Source organism: Nicotiana tomentosiformis, chromosome 3, assembly GCF_000390325.3.
Source record: "Nicotiana tomentosiformis chromosome 3, ASM39032v3, whole genome shotgun sequence".
NCBI lineage: Eukaryota > Viridiplantae > Streptophyta > Magnoliopsida > Solanales > Solanaceae > Nicotiana > Nicotiana tomentosiformis.
In genome coordinates this window covers 149,603,995-149,626,324 of record NC_090814.1, presented here as the reverse complement: position 1 = coordinate 149,626,324, position 22,330 = coordinate 149,603,995, and the positions used below count along the sequence as shown (strand labels likewise).

Genomic DNA, 22,330 nt, shown 5'->3' with positions numbered 1-22,330 from the left:
TTCCAATTTTGGGGCCTCCTCAACTGAGGGTTTAGGAGGCGGGCCGATTGGCCTATCCAGAGGCTCAAATTGGGTTCTTTCTCTTATGTATTCGCACGATGCATCCAGAATGTGCAACATCTCCTCAACCTCTTCTTCAAGTTCCAAGTGATTGAACAATGCCAATGCCTTTTCTAGTGCATCTTCTTTAAACGCCCTTGGCTCTACGGCTAGTTCATTTATCTCCACCACCGAAATCATGGTCAGGTCCTCGTAATGACGAGGCAACTGAATGGCTCGATATACATTGAAGACTGCTTCTTCATTGTCCACCCTCAGGATCATCTTACTTTCTCGGACTTTGATAATTGCATCTCCAGTGGCCAAAAGAGGTCGTCCCAAGATGATAGGAACTAACTCATCAGCCACGTAATCTAGGATGATAAAATCTGCAGAAAAAATAAACTTCCCAATCTGCAGCAGGACGTCCTCAATTACCCCCTCAGGATAAACATAAGATCTATCAACTAACTGTAGCATCACCGTGGTGGGTCTCGGAGCTCCTAAGCCCAGTTGTTTGAACACTGACAACAGCATCAAATTGATACTTACACCCAAATCACACAAGGCTCTACCCACATCAAATTCACCAATCCTCACGGGGATGGTAAAACTAACCGGATCCTTAAGCTTTTGTGGAAGCTTATGTTGAATCCTGGAAGTGCACTCCTCAGTAAGTGCTACAGTCTCAAACTCAGTTAACCTCCTTTTATTTGCCACTATGTCCTTAATATATTTTGCATATTTTGGGGACCTCACGGAGCATGTCCACCAAATGGATGTTCAAATGTATCTGCTTCAGCATATCTAGGAATTTGTGAAACATGTGGTCATCATTCTTCTTTCTCAATCTTTGAGGAAAAGGGGTGGCACCCTCTCTGATTTTTGCTCAGGCTCTGTTTTGTTTCTCTCATCTACCTCTACAGGTTTTGGCACTCTTTCTTCTTCGAGCCTAGATTGCTCATTTTTCTTCTTAGGCACTTCTACCAACTCTCTCCTATTTCTCAACGTCACTGCATTGACTTGAGGATTTTTCTCTGTATCACTTGGGAGTGCTCTAGCAGGTCTAGTATTCTGATTGTTAGCCATCTGCCCAAACTGCCTCCCTAGTTTTCTGAACTCTGTGCGCAATTGTTGATTCTCAGTCCTGACTTGTTGACTCTCTGCCCTGACTTGTTGATTCTCAGCCATAACTTTCTGATTGTCTATCAAGAGCTTTTTTATCATGTCAGTCAGAATCTCTTCTGCTTGGTGTGGAGGTTGAGGTGGATGATTGTAATTCACTTGAGGTATGATATTTTGATTTCCACTCCAAGAGAAGTTAAGATGATTCCTCCAGTTCGGATTGTATGTGTTACCATATTGAGCATTTTGATTCATCGGCCCTCTAGCTTGTTGCCCCACGTAGTAGATGGATTCAGGATTCACGGGGCATATGTTACTTGTGTGACCTTCACCACATAACTCGCAACAAGTAGACATCTGTTGCACATGTTGCATCTTTTGTGCATGGTGCATTGTCATTTTATTCATCTGATTTGCTAATCTAGCTATATCTTCCCTCATTGCTGAGAAATCATCAAGCTCGATCACACATGTTGCCTTTTGTTTAAGTGCTCTTCGTGGTTCCCCATCTCCTTGCCAATTATTATCATTAGCAATGAAATTGTTTAGTAAGATCTGGATCTCACTATACGGTCTTGCCATGCAACTACCCCCACATGCTGAGTCAAGATTCATCTTTGATGCTTCATCCAACCCATCAACGAAAGTGTGATCCAACACTTCATCAGTCTGACAATGGTGTGGGAAGTCTCTGAGTAGCCTCTTGTATCTTTCCCAAGCTTGTTGAAGAGTCTCACCATTTCGTTGTTGAAACCCAAGAATCTGGCTCCTCAGTGACTTTGTCTTCTTTGTGGGAAAAAACTTGATTAAGAATTTCCTTGCTATATCATCCCAATTGTGGATTGAGTTCGCCGGCTCCTTTTGTAACCATTCCTTAGCTTCCCCCATCAGTGAAAAGGGAAACAATGTCAGCCTGACATAGTCCTTGAAAACGTTCGGATAATTGTAAGTGTCTATAATTTTCAGGAAGTTCTGAATGTGCCTCTGCAGGTCTTCATGAGATAGACCCACATATTGCCTTTGGATTGAATCAGTTGTACCATGTACTGTTTGAGTTTAAAGTGACCCGTGATATCAGGCTTTACAATCGCCTGAGTCATAAGAGCCAGATTGGGCCTTGCAGCCTCTATCACCGGACGCTCTTCATTACCCGCCATCTCTATTGGATGTGGTTGAACTACGATGTCTAACTCTCTTTCAATTCTAGTTCTAGCTTCGACTTCCCTCCTCACTCTATGAAGTGTTCGTTCGATTTCAGGATCAAGAGGAAGGAGATTGTTTGTGCTTCTACTCCTCCGCATTCAAGAGAAGAGCCTGCGTTAACACAAATAAAGCAAACTAAAAATTAAAACTTGAACAAATAACGAATAAAAGCTTAACTTAACTAAACAATCAATAACTAAGTCCCCGGCAACGGCGCAAAAAACTTGTTGGTTCCCCAAGTACACGCAAGTATACGTGGCTGTCAAGTAATAAAGTGACTCGAAAGGCGGATGTCGAACCCACAGAGACTTAGATTGATCGTTAACTAAGCAAACTAAAATTAATTAATTGTCCAAGCTATTTAAGAGTCACATTTTTCTATTAATCTACTATTGCGGGAATTAAACAAGTAACAACTAATTTATCAAGAATGCAAATGCGTATGATGAGATTTTACTTCAGAGGAGATGAAAATTCTAGGGTTGTGGTCGGTTTATCAATTACACTCGTTAATCCAGATTATCTATGGTTGTTAATTAACCGGATCGTTTATATGAATAGCATGTTCCCACAATATTACTCGCATGCCCACAATATATCAATCTTATATTCCTATGGTATTGAGTCTATCATGAACGAATATAATACGGTATTTAATTAAGCAAGACTGTTAGGTATATTCCTATCCTAACCGCGAAATCTTTCCCGAGCCACGGGTTCAGAAACAAACTCTCTCTAATTCTACTCTAATCTATACACGGCTTTCCCAAGCATAGCATAGATAGTAGGGTGAATTGGTAGCTACAACAATTCACAAGTGAAAACTAGAATTAAAGAAACCACCACAAGATGATAATCCGAATTAACGAAGATGTAATTATTAAACGTTAATAATCATGTCAACCACAACCCTAGACCGTAGAGTGCTTAGCCACTCATGTTCGTAGCAACAAATTTCCAAGTATTTTGCATAAACAAATTACAAAAAAAAGATAAAGGGATGAAGAACTCTGTGATTTTCTCCTCCAAAAGTGATTCCACGTGATGTTCTTGCCTCCGGTCGCAAAACTCTCCTAAATATGGTATGTTTTGACTATTTATATGGGTAGGGAAGAGAACTAAAAGAAATAATAAAGTCCAAAACCAAATAGGAGACAAAATAGGCTTTTAAAAACCTGAGCCCGCTCGCTACAGACCTCGCCTCGCGACGCAAAACGCACAGTCCACCTCGCCTCAGACCTGGCCTCGCCTAGCGTGCTTGGCATCTCGCGTTGCCACCTCTGTCGCGAGCAAGATGGCTTGCGTCGCTGACTTCTTCGCTGCTTCAATCAATTCTGTTGCTTTTGCCTAACATTCTCTTTTCACGTTTTTGTCTTCTTTCTCAATTGTTACACTTTTGTCTTCTTTTATAATTAAATACCAACTAATTAAATAATCATACTTCATTTGTTGCGTATAAAATACACACAAAATCTCTACTTTACTCCTAATTTCGTCTTCAACGTACTTACACATAAAATAAAATTAATTTAGTACGAATATAGTATAGTTTAGCATTAAAGCACCTAAAATGCAAGGTAAGTAATGCACTAAAAATATGAAATTATAGTCAAACATCAATCAACAAAACACCCAACAAGAAAGGGCAAAGGTAGAATCAATTACCTTTAGTGTAAAGCAACATTTGGTTTTCTATCTTTTGGAAATATATAATTAGTGTCCTGAACTCACCTTGGCTTTGTTTTAAGGCTTAGTCTTTGCAATTCTTGGTTTTGTTCTGAAAGAGTGGAATCTGATAGGCAAAAGGTCAGCACGGTGCACTAAGCTTCCGCTATGCGCGGGGTCTAGGGAAGGGCCGGACCACAAGGGTCTATGTCTATTGTACGCAGTCTTACCCTGCTGTCACGACCCCAAATTCCCTCCGTAGGAGGTCGTGATGGCACCTAGTCTCTAAGACTAGGTAAGCCTAACAATACGGAATAATCATAAATATCTGAAAATAAATAAACTACAATTCAAATGATTACAACTCTCAAAACCCGATAGATATAAATCACAAACTTCTAAGAATTTATTCTCAATGTCTCTATATGTCAAGGTCTAAAAATAAATATAAGGAAGCAACATAAAATGATAGAAGGGGACTCCGGAGTCTGCGGACGCTGGCAGATATACCTCGAAGTCTCCGTGCGCAGGTAACTCACTGACGTCTAGGCTGGTAAAATATACCTGGATCTGCACAAAAAGATGTGCAGAAACGTAGTATGAGTACACCACAGCGGTACCCAGTAAGTGTCAAGCCTAACCTCGGTAGAGTAGTGACGAGGTCAGGTGAGGCCCTACTGGAATATAATAATGGCATGGTAAAATGTTTATCAATATAGTAAAATAGAATGACATTGAAAATAAATCAAATAGTATGTCACATTTAATGACACCAAATAATTGCAAATAATATCTCGTGGAATCAAAACAGAATTTCCTTCAACTTTATGAAAATCACAACAATTAATCGAAAGCAACTATGGCCATAAATCAATATCAACAAGGGCACTACCGAGGTACCGCCTCGTAGTCCCAAATTATAAATAATTTCACAATATCTCATTTTCTTATATCACCGCGGGAGCCTTCACAATTTATTTAAAGAAAACATTTTTTTTTCCGAAATAGCATCCCGCGTTTTAGCCACCCTTATCACCGCATGACTTCTAGTAGTCATCCCTACTAGCCACGCGTATCAAGTCACCCTTATCTCACCGCATGCGTTTCAACACCCAGACCTTATACCACCGCATGCGTATCAATATCACAATATATCACAATTTGCACCTCAAGTGCCCAATATTTCAATTTTTCTACAAAAAAATCAACAACAATATTTTTTAATAATAAAGAGCTCACGGCTCATGCCAGAATAATCCAAAAAAAATATCTTACGAAAATATTCAAGAATAAATAATTCAGGAAAATAATATTTCAAATTTTTAATACGTTGCTTCAATATCAAATTTAAAAATGTCAAATACTTCATATTAATAATATTTAATTTAAAGAAAATCAACCTTCAAATAATGCACAGTATGAAAGAAACCAAGTTTCAATTAAACAGGTAAAACAATTAGTAGGGAAAAGGCAAACAAATTTAAAATATATATCACAGATCAATGATGAAGAATATAACAAGATAAAATAATTTAATAAATGCGCAACAATGATCTAAACAATTTAAAAATATAATCCTTCACATTTAGCCCGTGTACACACTCGTGTACACTACTTTCAACACATTTCAATAATCACATCAATATCAATTCTAGGAAAAATTTCCCCCACACAAGGTTAGACAAGTCACTTACCTCGACTTGCTCCAATTTAATCAAGTATTATGCTTTTTCCTCGATTTTCCGACTCCGATCGACTCGTATCGAGTCATAATTAATTCGATACAGTCAACAAAAATTATAGAAATCAATTTCATAAGAAAATATTACATTTTTTTCAATAAAATCCGAAATTAACTCAAAATTTGCCCGTGGGGCCCACATCTCGGAATCCGTCGAAAGTTACGAAATATGAACGCCCATTCCACCACGAGTCTAGCCATACCAAAATGACTAAATTCCAATAACGATTCGACCCTCAAATCCACTAATCTATCCAGGAGGGTTTTCAAATTCTTCCAACTTAAATTACCAAATAAATGTTAAAAACCGTGCTGGATTCGGGTAATCTAACCAAGATTGAGTTAAGAACATTTACCCCAATGTTTTTCCTTGAAGATATATAAAAAATCGCCTCTGCTCCAGCTCCAAGTTGTTAAAAATGACGAATGGGACGAAGCCCCCCTGTTTTTATAACTTACGGATCTGACCAGGCTGACCTCGATCGTGGGGTCCGATCCTGGATACTCGATCATGGGAGTCCGATCATGGGGAGTCCGATTAAGGGGAGTCCGATCATGGGGTCCGATCATGGTCCTCGATCATAGCTTCGATCATGGCCCTCGACCCTGGGGCTCGATCACAGCCATCAATCCTGGCTATCGATCATGGCTTCGATCTTTATGGCCTTCGATCACTAGCCTTAGTCATAGCCCTCGATCTTGGGCCTTCGATCACTGGTCTTCGAGCTTGCCTTCGATCATGGATCTCGAGCCTGCCATCGATACTCGGCTCGATTTCTGGGGGCTCGATTGCACATCAGAAGAGAATTTGCAGCAGCTTTTGCAGCAGTTGTTTAAGTCCCATTTTTGATCCGTTAACCATCCGAAACTCACCCGAGGCTCTCGGGACCTCAACCCAATACACCAACCAGTCCTAAAACATCATACGAACTTATTTGAAACCTCAAATCACATCAAACAACGCTAAAATCACGAATCACACATAGATTCAAGCCTAATGAACTTTGAAACTTCCAATTTCTACAAACAACACCGGAACCTATCAAATCAAGTCCGATTGACCTCAAATTTTGTACGTAAGTCATAAATGACATAACGGAGCTATGAAAATTTTCAAAATCGGATTTCGACCCCGATATCAAAAAGTCAACCCCTCGGTCAAACTTCCCAAAAATTCGACTTTCGGCATTTCAAGCCTAATTCCACTACGGACTTCCAAAAAAAAAAAATCCGATCACGCTCCTAAGTCCAAAATCACCATACGGAGCTGTTGGAATCATCAAAATTCTATTCCGGGGTCATTTGCACATAATTCGACATCTGGTTACTATTTGAACTTAAACTTTAAATTTTTTATCAAAATTCCATATCTCGGGCTAGGGACTTCGGAATTTGATTCCGGGCATACGCCCAAGTCCCAATTCACGATACGGACCTACCGGAACTGTCAAAACACTGATCCGAGTCCGTTTACTCAAAATGTTGACCAAAGTCAACTCAGTTGTGTTTTAAACATCTAATTCACATTTTAATCCATTTTTCGCCTGAAAACTTTCCGGAAAATTTTTACGGACTGCACACGCAAGTCGAGTAATGGTAAATAGTGCTTAGATCACATAATTAATCATTAAATTTAAAGATGATATTTTGGCTCATCACACCTGCATTTCTACAAGAGGTTGTTTCCACGACTCGAACTCGTGACCTCCTGGTCACATGGCAACAACTTTACCAGTCGAGTCGCGCCAAGGCTCCTCTTCTAAATTTTACCAAGAATAAATTTTACCAAACTCCACCTTAACCTGATATTTATCAACCGTGTCCAGTCTTCTGGCATTGCTCAAATACATACACTAAACTAATTTGCTGATCCAACTAACCTGAGGGGGATTTCCTCTTGATAGTTGCTAAGAGTGATGTGCTGATTATTTCCAACTTTCAGATATGCTTTGGAAAAGTTAGGACGGTAAAGAGAGGATCAGTAAATGAAGATCAGATTTTAGATGTATAGATTGCAGAAGGGAACATCTGCCGCAGTTTTACAATACATACACAGTGATTTTATCTTTCTATTACTGAAACAGTATGCATTTTACTCGGTTCACAACTTAATACTGATGTTGGAGGTGATAATTAACTAGACTAGGTTCTTCATTGATCAGTGCAGTCTAAAATAAATACCGTGGCATAAGAAAATTAGAGTAGTAGCACCAGAAAGCTCATGGAGATACCATGTAGAAACGAAATTGCAGCTGCATAAATCCAGTGGATGGAGCTAGGATTGACTTCTTGAATTAACATAAACACCATTAACAACATCTGTCGCATGTTCACCTTTGTAAAAGTTGAAAGATAGATGGAACGGGGCTGGAACTTCGTTCAGCTAAATATACCTCAGTTAAGAATTAATGAACTATATATATTCTACAACTTGGCTTTGAAATGAAGAGATAGTTTATCAATAAAACTACCAAATTACAAATACAAATTCATGTCAGACACCAAGCCCGTGGATCTTTAACCTTCAAATTTCAGTCACAAACTAGACCTCAAATACTGCTATGAGCTATCACTATTATTGTGGTTGTTGGCGGTGGTGGTATGATTGTTGCTACGGTGGTTGCTGTTCCCAATCCTCCTATGTTGCTTCAGCTGCGAAAGCTCCAATTGTGTATTCATAAAAAACTGCATTCTCTGCAACTCCAGTTCTTTAGCAAACTTCATCCTTTGTTTCTCCATCTCCACCATTTGTTGTATCTTTGCGCTCTCTGCTTGTTCATAAGCTTCCCCAAATTTCAGAATCGCCCGTGTCAACTCCCTCACTGAATTCCCCCAGTTTTTGCCCTTTCCACTAGCTTCTCCACTTCCTCCACGTGGCCCCTGCCTCATTGCACTTGAGTTCATCAATTCCCTCTGAATCCTTGGCCTCTTTCTCTGAAAAGTTCCCGGCGGGAAACTGTCAGTTGAATCAGGCGAAAGCTCTGGTTCCGACTCCGATTCCGACGTGTCTGAATCAACGTGAGGCCTTTTTCGAAAGGGTTGCTTCTGCTTCTGTTGTGATTGCGGCTGTTGATGTGGTCTAAGATGAGGAAGGGACCTAACTCCCATAGGAATACCCAGAGGCACTTGCAGTTTTTGATTTCTTGAATATAAATTAGACGGTCCAGCACCTCCGGCGGCGATGGTTGGATTGATCTTAGCCGTCGCGCCAATCAACTGATCCAGTTTCTCAAAGAAAGGCCACTTGCTCGGACCTTGACCCGAAGCGATCTTAGACTTCTCCAGCTTGTATTTCTTCTTCACAGTATCAATTCGATTTTTGCACTGAATATCAGTTTTAGGTGTTTTTCTATAATCTTCACGACTACTAACAATGTCGGCTACATCTTTCCAGTGCTTTTGTTTCAAATTACCTCTGCTCAACTCCAAGTACCGCTCACCCCAAGCGTCGATCAGTACACCCGTAGCACCTTCACTCCAGCAATCCTCCCTTCCACCACCGCCACCTCCACCGCTTCCGCCGGACGTTCTAAGAGGTTGCGGTTGCTGTATCGGTAGAGCTAAAGTCAAGGTGTTCTGAGGAGGCGGCGCTGATGCTACCGTCACCGTTATCCTGCCGTTAGATCGCGGCGATTCTGGAGATCGAGATCCAGAGCCACCGGACTGATGAGAGTGAGTTTCTTCATCGTGCTCCATAAATTCCGGTGCGCCGATCTGAGAGATTGTAACGAGGAATGTAGAGAGAGAAAGAGAGAGGAAGTTTTGGGGTAGGTGCGATTAGGGTTTCAGTTGACCGGCCGAATTTAATGACTGTTTTTTGGTTAGTATAAACTGAATTTGATAAAAGCAAAGTTTTAAAAGTTATTTTGGACATTTTATCGGTTGGACGGAAAAAACAGAGGTGGGTGTGACGGCGTCGGTCTTAGGGAACTGAAGGGAATAGGACACGTGGAGGCTAGGCAAAGGGGGAAATTGGGTCCGACTACTTTTACGGGTTCAATTGAGTTTGGTAACGAGGAAATCCATCACCGGCGTGATAATTCATTACTCATTAGGCCGGCTTAAGTTTTTTTTCTTTATTTTTATTTTTAAATTTATACTAGTAGATATTTTATTTTCACAGATGGTGTGCATGATTGCATAATTGACACACAACATTATTTGAAGTTTAAGAGCCCGTTTGGACATAAGAAATTTTTCACTTTTTTTCGAAATTTTTTTGTTTTTTTTCGAAATCAGCGTTTGATCAAAAAAAATTTAATTTTTACTTGAATATGCATTTTGAAATTTTTCAAAAATTTAAAAAACTCAAAAAAACTTTTTTTCAGAATTTTCACTCATATCACTCACAAAACTTCAAAAACAACTCATAATTATATTCATGTCCAAACACAACTCTAATTTTCAAATATCATTTTCACTTTAAAAAAATTTCACTTTTTTTAAAAATTTTACAATTCTTATGTCCAAACATCCACTAAGTCATAATTAGAGGAAATGAAAGGAAAATAAGAATATATATTATCCTTTTAGAATAATTAACACTCCATCTTTTTTAATTTATGTGATCATATTTCTTTTTAATCTTGTTACAAAATGAACTACACTAATGTGGATTTGAATTCAATTTTATAAGTTCACAAAGCTAAAGTCCCACAGTGTTATGTCTTATTCAAAATGATTAGTTAGAAAATCTTCCGGTTTTTCCTTAAACTCATATCCAGAGAAAAAATTTGGACATAAAATGAAATATTATGAGCTTCTTCCCTTTTGAGTCCCATAAAAGGAAGAAAAGAAGAAGAAGTAAGTAACAAAATAATAAGCAAATGGACTCAAATTGAATGTTTAAATTTTTTCTCTTAGAAATATTTTTTCAATTTTAAAAATTAACTATTTGACGGTGCTCATGAACTTTCAAAAACGAAAAAACTACTATTATCTGGTTACGTTCTTCTTTATTGCACAAACTTTTTCAAGAAATATTTGCAAAAAATCTAAAACTTTTTTCAAAAGGTAATACGTAATTCATAGTTTAGCTGCTCTTGGACTGTTGCACATACTCTATATTTTGCAAAATATGAGTATATTATTCACAAATTAATATCTTTATAATTTTGTCTATTATTTTTATTTTAACTCGAAAAAGAATTTGAAGCTGAAAGTTTGATTTGAGGAGTAGTTCAAGTGAAATAACTAATACCACTCACAAAACCTTAACCTTGTTGAGGTGAAATTCATGCCCAAACTTCAATTATATGGAGTTGACTCTCTTTCAACTTTAATCAATATTATTTGAACTGGTCCTTAAGTTCTGCAAATCAAAGTAAGACTTAAAAATTGGGTTCAATCTGAATTAACAAAAATACAACATTTAAGTGTCTAATTGGAAGATATTACTGTGAGATGTATTCCTGCTTTCCTCAAAGATCCATTGTGTTTTGCAGGAAAATTGATTATTAGAAAATAGAATGATAAGAAATTGGAAAGAAATTTATTAGTGGAGATGCGGGGGATCGAACCCCGTGCCTCTCGCATGCAAAGCGAGCGCTCTACCATTTGAGCTACATCCCCAGTCGTTCTAACGTGTCAAATAATTTAGTTTAATAGTATATGAAACATAACCGAAAAGAGGGCTGTGTGTCTGTTTTGTTTTGTGGATAAGAGTCTTTTGAATATATTGTATCCTTTTTTTTTAATATAGTTTAATAGTATTTTTACTATTTAATTTAACGGTATTATATTTTACTAATTGATAAGTCTACTAAGGCCTCATTTGTTTTTTTAAGATTAAGACGCCTGAATCTGAATACACATCTGAAAATTAAAATATATATTAAGATCTGAATATTAAATGATTAACACTGTTTGATTTTTAATATCTGAATGTATAAAATTTATCTTTATTTAAAAATTAATAAACATAAAACTCAAATGAAATACTAATTAATCTAATATTCTATCAAATAAAATATTTATTTTTTAAAAATATAGTAGCTGGTGGTGATGGCCAATGGTAGTGTTTGTGAATAATGACTAGAGACGGTGGTTGGTGGTAGGTTTGGTTGATGGTGGTGGTTCAGGGTAGTAGCTAGTGGTGATTAGTAGTGGTGGCGATTATGATTGAGGATGGTGGTGGTGAGTGGTGATTGTTAATAATGGCGGGTGGTGGTGGTAGTTGTGATTGAGGAAGGTGGTGGTGGTGCGGTGGTAGTTTATAATGATGGGTAGCGCCGGTTATGATTGTTGATGGTGATGGGGTGGTTAGTTGTGGTAGTTGAGGTGGATGAGTGTTTGTGGTTGAGAATGATGGTGGTGGGAGTGGTGCGGATGGCGGGTGGTGGTAGTCGATTATGGTGGCGGTTATGATTGAGGATGATGGTGATGATGGTGGTGGTGGTGGCGGCATGATGTTAGTTGATAATGGTAGGCGGTGGCGATAATTAAAATGAATATGGATGATAGCATCTTAATGAAATTAAATCTCTGTTATGGATCTTAATCATACAGACTTATTTAGACCCATTAATGGTTGTGAAGTAAAAAAAAAAATCACTTAATGATTTAGATCTGAATAATTAAGATTCAGACTTTAAAAACAAACGCACTTAATGTCTAAGATTTGAATGATTAAGATTCAGACTTCCATTGAGTGCAAACAAATGAGGACAAAACTCCCTAAAATGATCATGAATCACGTCTAACAATCGTATAGTTGCTGACTGGCTAATTTATTTTAATTATAATAACACTCTAAAACTAAACAATGACAAATAATAAAATATTAAGTAACAATAAAATAAGCATTGTATTTAAACCATCCAAACAAGAATAGAGCCACTGGTATATGATGGGTTTTTGAGCATCTCATTTTCCTTACCGAGGTCGTTTATGAATGAATATTACCTAATGAACAGGTAGCTGTTGAGGCCCCGATTTATTCCGACCCACGTTGTGTAAGACCATTACAAGGGAAAAATGTTTTATACCAAAAAAGATTTCACTTTAATGCTCGAATTCGAGATCTTTAATTAAGAGAAGATAGATCTTATCCATCTAAGCACAAATTTGATACATTTAGCTTAGCCTCCAAGCTTACCAAGACATGATTCACAATTAATAAAAACTGCCAGAAACAAAAAAGGATTCCACACTTGAAAAATAACCAAAATGTACTCAAAGAAAAAAAATTGGATTTTATAGACAAATATTTACTAAAGACATTATAAACAGAACTTTATATATATATTGAACTGTCAAATTTCTGGTCGGACCAACATTAATATGTGAAAGACATCAGGTAATGAAGATTATTTTCCAATAGGTCGCTTCTTCAAATGGTGACCTGCTTTAAAATTCAATATTTTGTTTAGATCACTACTTTAAACAGCCATTTGTGTATTTCAATGTGTTGTTTGTGTCTTTTAAGTTACTAATTTCCTTAAAGAAGATAGAAATATTTAATACAGCGTGTATGGATCGTAGGCACTTGCTTGCATAAGCATGTTAATGGAGGCAGAATATATAAATCAACCATTTCCAGAGAATGAATTGCAGGGTATTCATCCTAATTTGTCAATATTTGCATCTGATGATAATTTGCAGGCCAAAGTTCTGCTAATTATGTTGATGGAGGCAATTATGAAATGTTTAGGACTCTTGAAATCTTTTCGACGTAAAGCCTATGCTATAAGTACTCCTGAATTGCGCAGAGCACTTTGACATGAAATAGGAGCAGAGTAATTGGTAAATTCCGGTAGTAATAAACAGGTTCAATTGGACCCATAACTTTCGATACGGAGTAAAAAGTTATGTGTAAAAATCTACTAAAATTGCAACAAAGAACCCATAGCTTTAAAATATAATGAGTTCAATGCTAAATATGTTAAAAGTTGAAACCATAGAGTTTAAATCCTGGATACGCCTCTGAGCTGAACCTCTTGCAATGAATATGTCAAGAGGATTTTCTATTAAAAAAAATTATGTCTCTGCCATAGTGAAATCTGAAAGGTACCCTTGAAAAGAAAAATCTGTTTGTGATTTCTAACGGCATAAAACCTGTTTGATACAATGTTTCAACTGTGATAAAGGGTAAACCAAAGATTTAACCTCGTTCGTTGGTATATAGAACGAAGAGGTGGCTAACAGAATAATTTACAGGATATTAGTGAACATGTCATCCAGCGGACTACTGTGGAGAAGCCAAATCTGAGCAAGTTCATCGTCACAGGCTGAATTAGCTACTGTCAACTAAACTGCATACTTTACAGGCCTTTAAGACCATTCAACTATTGGTGGTTCATTCTGCACTTTTTCTTCGCACGCCTCAAGTCTCAAAAACTTCCATTAAGCTACACCTATATAACTCATGCCTCCCATCATTATTGATCTGCAACATGGAGAATATGATTAGCTTGTTCGTATGTGTAAACATGATAATCCAAGTGCATGACAGGTAAAAGATGACCATGACAAAATGACTTGTAACTACTGATTTGCAGTGAAAGCCCAAAAAGTAACAGCATTATTGCAGCAGCTAAGACATAACTTAAAACACCACACTACATACAGCACATTTATCCAATGTGCAACTGGTGTTGGTCTAGAGAACAATCGCTTATACAAACTAGTGATGGGGCATGAAAATTAAGAGCCACTAAAGGCTGGATTCTCCAGTAAACCAAATTACAGCAGAATTCATCCTAGAAGAAGTGACATTTACCATTCAGGTCTGTACAGTTAACACGGGAGATAACCAAGAACTCCTGGGACATCAAAACTTTGTCATCTCATGCAGCATTTGTGAAGCATTAGACTGTGAGACCAATTTCTCTGAACTTGGAGGTCTGATCATGTGATTTGAGTCACCCACCCCTGGTCTCACGGTCTCCTTAGCACTAGTATGTGTACTTGTTTCTGCTTGTGAGGCCTCCATCAACGTACGTATCTAAGTCAAATTAACAACGATTCTAAAAGTTATCCACCAAGATTGAGGCAGGTTGTATTATCATATAGAATTGCACTCACCACATCCAAACGCTTTTTGTGGAGATCACTTGGTGACTGCACAGAGTTAGAAACACATTGTCAAAGAAAACATTAATTTTCACCCAGCTTTAATAACTCCAACCAATGACAAATAAGTAGATTACCAGCAACTGGTGGACTACAACCAGAAACCAAACCAATGAACAAGGATGAGGTAAAGATATTTTGTCAGAGTACATCTAGTAGTCATAATTCATGTTATCTCATTATTCTACATTAGTGCAGATAGAAAAAGGGACTATACCACCACGTAAAAACTAAGAAAGAGAGGCAGAGATACATACATGTTCTGGATAGTGTTTCCTCTCCTCACTTGAAAAGCCTGGAATAGTCAAATGCCAGTTTTTCTCTGTAGAAATCACAATTAGATTAGAAAAATACCTCAGTTTCCTATATTTCTTTGAAAATGATATAAAACATCATTAGATGATATAAAACATCTCCCTAATATACCAATTACAACTTATCCTAAATATGTCTGGGGGTGTTTGCACATGCAAGTGCGCCCACTGCAAACATTCTAACATTCTCGCTAATACTTGAAGACATCCTAAAGTAGCTCTCTATGCGCGATAAAATAGAGTGCATTAGGCAAAAAAAGCTGGTCCTTACTGATATTGATGTTTACATATTCCAAATATCTGAGATAGTTAGTACCTTAACAAGAAATGTTACCTGCTGTAGTTAAAACATGAAATGTGTGGAAACTTTTAAAACCACTTGATCTCTCTCTATATATATACAACAGCTACAATTTGTATCTCTCAGATGCATGGTCATATTGCTATACCATTAGGGACATATGATATTTAAGTTCCTGGAACTCACGTTCAGGAGCTTAAGCTTCAACTACTCCTAATGATAATAGAGAGCTTGGTATTCAACTATAACCTGTCCATTGAAAATTTTGCTAGCTACTCATAAATATGAAAGTGGTGACATGTGTGTGCCATAAGCAGATGAAAAGCTTAAGATGCATAAGAAAGTGAAGGAGATGATATGATAAAAGTTGGTATCAAAGTGAAAATGCTAGATAAAACTGCCATTATCCAGTACAGCATATAGCTCCATAAATTCTGAACATGACCACGATCTTTCCTAGTATCCTGGAAGCTAATGAACATTTGGGGGGGGGGGACTACTGGGAGAGCCTTAAACCGAAGGCATTCTATTTGTCTACGGCCATAATACCCTTTTACCCATTTTATGTCCACAGGATAGCTGTTTTCTTCCTAAACGAGGATTATCTCACTACATAAGCCTGTAAAGAGCATACTAATCAACAAAAAGAAAATAGAAATATACTAAAACAAATATACACCATATAAATGCAACCTTTGTACCTAATAATGCAATCTTTACAATTAAAAACTGTACCAAGTGATAAAAACGGTCTTTCTAAATAATGGAAACAAAATAAAGAATAGATCCTTTATTTCCAGTTGCAGGCACAAACCTAGATGTAACAGTACATCCTTGGACTCCAAAGTCGAAGATTTTCGATGCTTCGCCAAATTGCAAGCAAATGTAGTAACCTACAATGAGGCGTTGAACATAAGTACGTAAAAAGCATGATAAATAATCAATGTAAAACAAATTCATGTATGTCAGTTTTTCATGAACAATTATCTGCACAAAGAATTTTAGATGACGCTGGTGAAATACAAAAGGGTGGTAGAACAAACTGGTACAAGTGCCAGAGTAATAAATTTTAGTTTACAAAAAAATAAAAGTATTGCAACAATCACCTGACGTGGTTGCATAATACATAATTTACAAGCCAAAAATTTCAGTATTAGCCAGAAAAGAAAAAGGGCACCTGGGGAGCAACACCCTGAAGTCATAGGAGTATGTAACTCTAGTTAAATTGAGGACTGCAGCAGTTTATTGCAGACTGGAAATGACCCTAACGGTGATATCATGTTTATGGCTCTGAGGCGCAGACATTGCTAGAAAGCTACCGTGTGCAAGGTGATAGATTGGACACCAGGGAACATTCAATTGGATATGGTTGTGTTATCTTTCCATCCTTTGACCAAATAAAAGTATGACTCACATCTTGTAGCATATCACCATTTCATTAGGAATATACAGGACATGTAGGGTATTAGAGAAATAAGCTTTTGATATCATTTAATAACCAAGCACTAAAATAAAAATGTCAACCACTTTCTGATGAAAGACATATTCTTAGACAACTGCCAAGGCAGGAAAACAACAACGTCCTTGATTTACAATCCAAGGTCGATTCACTTGATGATCTTATACCAGAACCTCGCGAAGAAGATTCATTATCATCCTTTGACTGTGTTTAGAAGTCCAAATTGAATGGAATAAGGAAAAAGTAATGAACAAGAGATTTTACAACAAACAAGAAAAAGAGAAGGAAAAAGAGAGGACTGAGGAGGGAAACCAAAATCAGCAGGATGGCAATATCCCTTTAAGTGCATATTATTCAACAACTATACAGTCTAACAAGCGAGCACATCAATTATTTCACCCGAAAGGTACCCAAATCAGTGATAGCCAAATGTGATACACACAGCAAACCACAACCAACCCAGCAACTGCCCTACCCAGAAAAGAAAGACAACAACAATGAATAAAGCATATTCAAGCCTACCGAATCAATGAAGTCATCAGCAATCTCTAGAAGAAGATCTTCAACTTCAGGATCAAGCTTTCCATGTGAATCCACCTGAAAAATTACAATAGTGATTGCTCAAACATCAGTGAGCAAAATCAACTGGTGGAAAACTTTACAATAGTAACAGTGTTGACCATACTATTAGGTTAGTCGGACTCACTCTCTTCAGAAAAATTCTATATGATGTGATTGAAATTTAAAGTGAGTCTTTTGAAGTTGGGAGGGAGGACAGGAATGTTATCACTATCAGTATATGTAATTTTTCACAAAATTTCAGAAGTTGATTTTGGGCACTTCAAAACTAAAGAAGATATCCATAATTCTATTTGGAGTAACCAACATCGACAACAGGATTTTAGAGATTAATAAAGTGAAGTGGAGGAAGGACCTGTGAAACCAAATCCTGTATCTTTCTCTTTCCAAGAAGCTGATTGCTTGCTTCAGTCCCCTGACTTGAACTTCCCCCAGGAGTAGTTGTACCAGATCCAGTAGCATCTGGTTGTGACCCAGTGAAACTCAGAGATTTTTGGCCAGCTGGGGCAGCCACCCTTGGAGAAGACTGCTGCTGATGCAAAAGCTGCTGTGGCTGTTGTTGTTGTTGTTGCTGCTGCTGCTGCTGCTGATGCATCTGAGGGTGGCCAATCTGTTGTTGCTGTTGTACAATTTGGGATAGTTGCTGTGGGTTCAAACCAATTAAATTTTGATGCAACTGTTGAGATGAAGTTAATTGTTGCTGCATAAGCATTGGTTGCTGCTGCCTCTGCGATTGAAGACGATAGGAGGGGGAATTAGGAGAAGAAATAGCAGGCATTTGCTTCAACCACTGCTGCTGTGATGAATTGTTCTGCATTATTGTAGATTGTCCATTCTGAGTCAATCCAGGTAACTGAGGGTTAATAAATGACGTCCTTGGAAGGTTCTGAACCGATATTTTCTACAGTAAATTGTAACATCAAAGTGAGCACTAAAAACAAATCGTTGCTACGTAATAAGGAATCTGACAAGAGACTATCAGATGTACATTAAATTCCACAAGAGGATTACATGTGATTTACCAAAAGGAGAAACCAAAATTAAAGAAGTGAAGATAATTATGTAATTATGACAGCCTTAAATGACCATCAGCTTCAAATCACTAGCAAATGACGACATCCACAACTCTAAAGCACTTTATAAACAAGACTTCATCTTGGCAATCAATTAACTTGTAATTAGACAAGGATATTTTTGTGCCAGAGGTACATTTTCATTATCTTAATATCAAGTTGAAAATTAACAAGACGAGTAAAAGGAGCTCACGTGCACCTAACTAAAATGTCGATAACAATATCCATTGGCTAAGATCATTCTTTCCAGAAAAAAAATATCACTTGCTGTTCTCTGCAAAGTTTCAATTTATTTTTTTAAATTAGATAAAGATTTTATTGAAGTAGATACAAGAGGTATATAAAAGCCTAATGTTCGTTTTTTCTTATAAGGTAATGAATTTATTATTATTAATGTATAGAAGCAAAAACCCCAATATGATTGTTTGCATCGCTTATCTATGAACCATCAATTCCTCTCAAACAGACACCAAGCTTCTCTTCCGCGCCTCAGAACATAACTATAACTCGCAAGTTCGGTGCCTACAGGTTAGATCTTCCACCTTAATGGATATTGTTATTTGTTATGTAGAGAATAAAGTGATTGAAGCAAGTAACTCAAAGATTGTTTTACCCAAAATTTAATCCAACTAGTATAGGGGTTGAAAACATAGGATTACCTAACAGATCACATGTATTAGAATGTACTTTAGGAAAGAAAAACTCGTCGAACTTGAATAACAGAACGAACGTAAAAGCTGCTACTAAAAACGTAATATTAGAAAAAGATTGAGCTTTTAAGTTATAAAATGTAAATGCATCAAATCCCAAAGTATTTTACAGAAAGCAAAATGGGACAAACTGTGTTAATGATACTTCCTCTAGTACTAAATGATCATAATTGGCACCTCCAGACATAGCTATTACAGCGTATAAACCTAACCGAGAAATAGCTGCATACTCAATGAGAAACTGTTCGTTCAGATAAGAACCACATGCTCGAAATGTAGTACAAAAGAACTGTAAGAGCAGCAAACCTATGTTTCTTTGAATCAAATTCAAACTTTCCACAAGGAATTTTTGTCTTTACAAGGTTATTCTCATATACCACCTAAAGCTTTAACGCGCATTGAAGTTTTGTGCCACCTCAGGGTGAGAGTTTGTGAAGCGGTAGGCACAGTGAAAAATACAGTACCATAGGCTAAAGGCTCTCTAGAAAGTAGTACTAAAAATATTCATGGGCATCCCATAAATCTCAATGTGTTAAAACTTGCAATAGCCCTCATGTTCTTTGTCTCCTGATACTATGAAATGCCAGCACAAAGTTAAACATGAGCATTTTTTTCCTTTGGATAAAATTAAGTTAAACATGAACCTTGTGCCAAAAATCAGCATTTATTTACTATATGCCAAGTTACTTTGAATGACGTTACACGCTTATGCATATGTGTCATTGTTGTGATTGCATAATCCAAGTATCCGGCTATCAGATTTCATAAACAAGAGTCATATCCTAGTTTTGACCTTTTAGTCAACAAAATACATTAGAAATTACCCAGAGCAATCTTTTACAGAAATATCTCGAAACAAACTCTCATGTGATAGGAAATGTCTAGGAGAATGAAAACACAAAAGATTCTCTTTGATTTGCTGCTATGACTAATGACCAAATTCATGACCTGAATGATTTGAAGAACAAATGCTGTGGACAACTTTTTTGGGTTACACAACCTGGAGAAAAATTTGCAACTAGATTTCTGAAAGAGTCGTCTCCAATTTTTACCACGGTGTCAAGTGGAAAACTCATCAGAATAGATGAGAGGGTTAGTTTTTAGCATTAAAGACATGTTACTAGCATGTTCGAAGATTGGCACCTGAGTAGTGGTGAGAGGATTTTGCTGGGACAACTGCTGCCTCAACTGATTTTGATTGACCCTTTGGTGTGCATATGCAAGGGCACCATTTGCCCTTAACTGAGAGCTCATGTTGAGAGATCCCATCATTCCCATTGCCTGTATACCCTGCAAGGACTGGCCATGGGAATTCCCTGTGTGAAACTGATTCCCCTGCATTAGACCTGCCTTCTGCCGTGGCTGCACCCACAATAGAACTCTTTTCAGAAACACATAAAGCAACAATGACAAATAGCAGTTGTGTCTTGAAAATAACACCACCATGTTGGAATGGACTATCTCATCTAAAAGCTTAAGCTTTTAGAGATAGCACACTTTTATTTACTTAATTGTGTCTTCAACAAGTACATGGTCAAACCAAATTCATGCATTTAATGGCTCAAGAATAGAATTAGCAAAACATAAAACTGAAATTTGAAAGCTATAAGTGCTGAAGTGGTACCGGATTCAAAAATTGAGATTGCAAATTGAACTGAGCGACAGCAGCAGCTGCAGCAGCCTGTCCGGGCAACATGGGAAGATGGCCAGTCTGTCCCATTAAGGCTGCCCTAGTTAAATTTCCGCTACCCATTTGGCCTCCTATTTGCTGCTGCTGTTGTTGATTCTGTTGTTGCTGTTGCTGTTGCTGCTGTTGCTGCTGCAATTGTTGTTGCTGTAATTGCTGTTGCTGGAGGGCAGTACCACCGGAACCAAAATTCATTTGACCATAAAGCCCTCCTCCTCCTGATTGCTGCCTCATCAAACCATATTGCTGTTGCTGCTGTTGCATTTGGAATTGACTTAACCTCGACATGGAAGGTGATCTCTGCATCTGAAAATTAGAGGCGGCGGCCATTAAGTTGTTATTATTACTGCCGTTAAGACTAGTAGAATTATTATTATTCTGCTGCTGAAGCTGCATTTGTTGCTGTTGCTGTTGCTGCTGCTGTTGTTGTTGAGATTGTGTCAATTGCTGTTGCTGCATTTGTTGAGGCTGCATCTGAATTTGCTGTTGCTGCATTTGTTGAGACTGCATCTCAATCGAAGGAGATTGTGAGATAGAATTGTTGTTGTTAGAAGGAGAAGTCATGGTGATTCCGGGATCGGACGACGCCGTCGACGATGCTGCTGCGGCGACTAGGTTTGCAGGGTTGATTATACGGTTCATAGGTAATTCGATTGTTTTGGGGGAAGAAGATGGAATTTCCGCCATTGTTTATTGGTTTGAATTGTGAATTTGTATCAATTGAGGGGAATTCAAATTCAGGTGAACATAGTCATCGGCACTTTGAATTTTCTCTGAATTTCCACATTTGGGGATTTGGGGACTGCGGGAGACTCCGTCGACGAACAAAGAAAGGCAAAACACACAAGAAATTCGCAGTTCTGCGGGTCTCACAATTGCCCACGTGTAGCCTGGTAAGAACAGTTGGCAAGTGGGTAAAAGAAAAAGAAGATATTCGAGTAATACTTTTTTTTTCCCCACAGATATTCGAGTAATACATTGATAATTACTGGGGTTGAATTAGAAAAAATAGCCTTTTTTGAAACACACTTTAAATTTTTTTCTCTTTTTAAATAAAAATTAGTATTGGTATTTGTGTTATTTGGATTAAGTACAAATAACCTTAAAATTGAACCTTCTATATAGAAATTATAAATAATTATTTGATATTATGAGAAGCAGAACATGAAATCAATTTTTCAAATCTCATAGTGAATGACCTGTTTTCTTTTTCCATATCCGTAATAATCCAACCCCTTGAATTTGACACTAAGTGTTATATTTTACGGTCAATATAAAATAATACTAAACATGTAACGTTATTTTAAGAAAAGTTTTACTAACACTTTATTTTTTATCTCAAATTCAAATAAGTCTTATCCT

At 37.4% G+C, this 22,330-nt stretch overlaps 3 protein-coding genes and 1 non-coding gene across 7 annotated transcripts; all 4 read right to left on the bottom strand.

Moving 5' to 3' along the window:
• Nucleotides 1-885: 885 nt before the first annotated feature.
• On the bottom strand, nt 886-2,321 carry LOC138908674 (uncharacterized). The gene is made up of 2 exons (XM_070199355.1): nt 2,205-2,321; nt 886-2,148 (listed from the first exon to the last, which is right to left on the bottom strand). Exons 1-2 carry the CDS (start codon nt 2,319-2,321, stop codon nt 886-888), a joined length of 1,380 nt encoding a protein of 459 aa, XP_070055456.1.
• A 5,830-nt stretch (nt 2,322-8,151) lies between these two features.
• On the bottom strand, nt 8,152-9,840 carry LOC104095745 (trihelix transcription factor ASIL2). The gene has a single exon (XM_009601937.4). The coding sequence runs from the start codon at nt 9,467-9,469 to the stop codon at nt 8,333-8,335; it is 1,137 nt and encodes a 378-aa protein (XP_009600232.1). The 5' UTR covers nt 9,470-9,840; the 3' UTR covers nt 8,152-8,332.
• A 1,431-nt stretch (nt 9,841-11,271) lies between these two features.
• On the bottom strand, nt 11,272-11,344 carry TRNAA-UGC (transfer RNA alanine (anticodon UGC)). Its single transcript has one exon. It is a non-coding gene; the product is annotated as a tRNA-Ala (tRNA).
• A 2,442-nt stretch (nt 11,345-13,786) lies between these two features.
• On the bottom strand, nt 13,787-21,867 carry LOC104086143 (transcription initiation factor TFIID subunit 12b). 4 transcript variants are annotated; one of them, XR_011415077.1, is made up of 9 exons: nt 20,906-21,867; nt 20,425-20,643; nt 17,854-18,333; nt 17,442-17,516; nt 16,275-16,353; nt 15,103-15,167; nt 14,798-14,833; nt 14,493-14,717; nt 13,787-14,159 (listed from the first exon to the last, which is right to left on the bottom strand). XR_011415077.1 is itself a non-coding variant. In XM_070197842.1 (8 exons), exons 1-8 carry the CDS (start codon nt 21,653-21,655, stop codon nt 14,544-14,546), a joined length of 1,944 nt encoding a protein of 647 aa, XP_070053943.1. In that variant the 5' UTR covers nt 21,656-21,866; the 3' UTR covers nt 14,073-14,543. The 4 variants fall into 4 exon arrangements, 1 of the variants encoding a protein (XP_070053943.1); XR_011415078.1 differs by having other exon boundaries at nt 17,854-18,309; XR_011415076.1 differs by having other exon boundaries at nt 17,854-18,399; nt 20,906-21,866.
• Nucleotides 21,868-22,330: the final 463 nt, after the last annotated feature.

Excerpts from the sequence above, each read along its gene's own strand:
- LOC104086143 (XM_070197842.1), bottom strand. The coding sequence starts at position 21,655 with ATGGCGGAAATTCCATCTTCTTCCCCCAAAACAATCGAATTACCTATG. Across the intron at positions 16,354-17,441 it reads CTGATGACTTCATTGATTCG|GTTACTACATTTGCTTGCAA; the intron begins GTAGGCTTGAAT and ends GCCTCATTGTAG. Across the intron at positions 14,834-15,102 it reads GGAAACACTATCCAGAACAT|TCACCAAGTGATCTCCACAA; the intron begins GTATGTATCTCT and ends AACTCTGTGCAG.
- LOC138908674 (XM_070199355.1), bottom strand. The coding sequence starts at position 2,321 with ATGGCGGGTAATGAAGAGCGTCCGGTGATAGAGGCTGCAAGGCCCAAT. Across the intron at positions 2,149-2,204 it reads TTAAACTCAAACAGTACATG|AGGCACATTCAGAACTTCCT; the intron begins GTACAACTGATT and ends GAAGACCTGCAG.
- LOC104095745 (XM_009601937.4), bottom strand. The coding sequence starts at position 9,469 with ATGGAGCACGATGAAGAAACTCACTCTCATCAGTCCGGTGGCTCTGGA.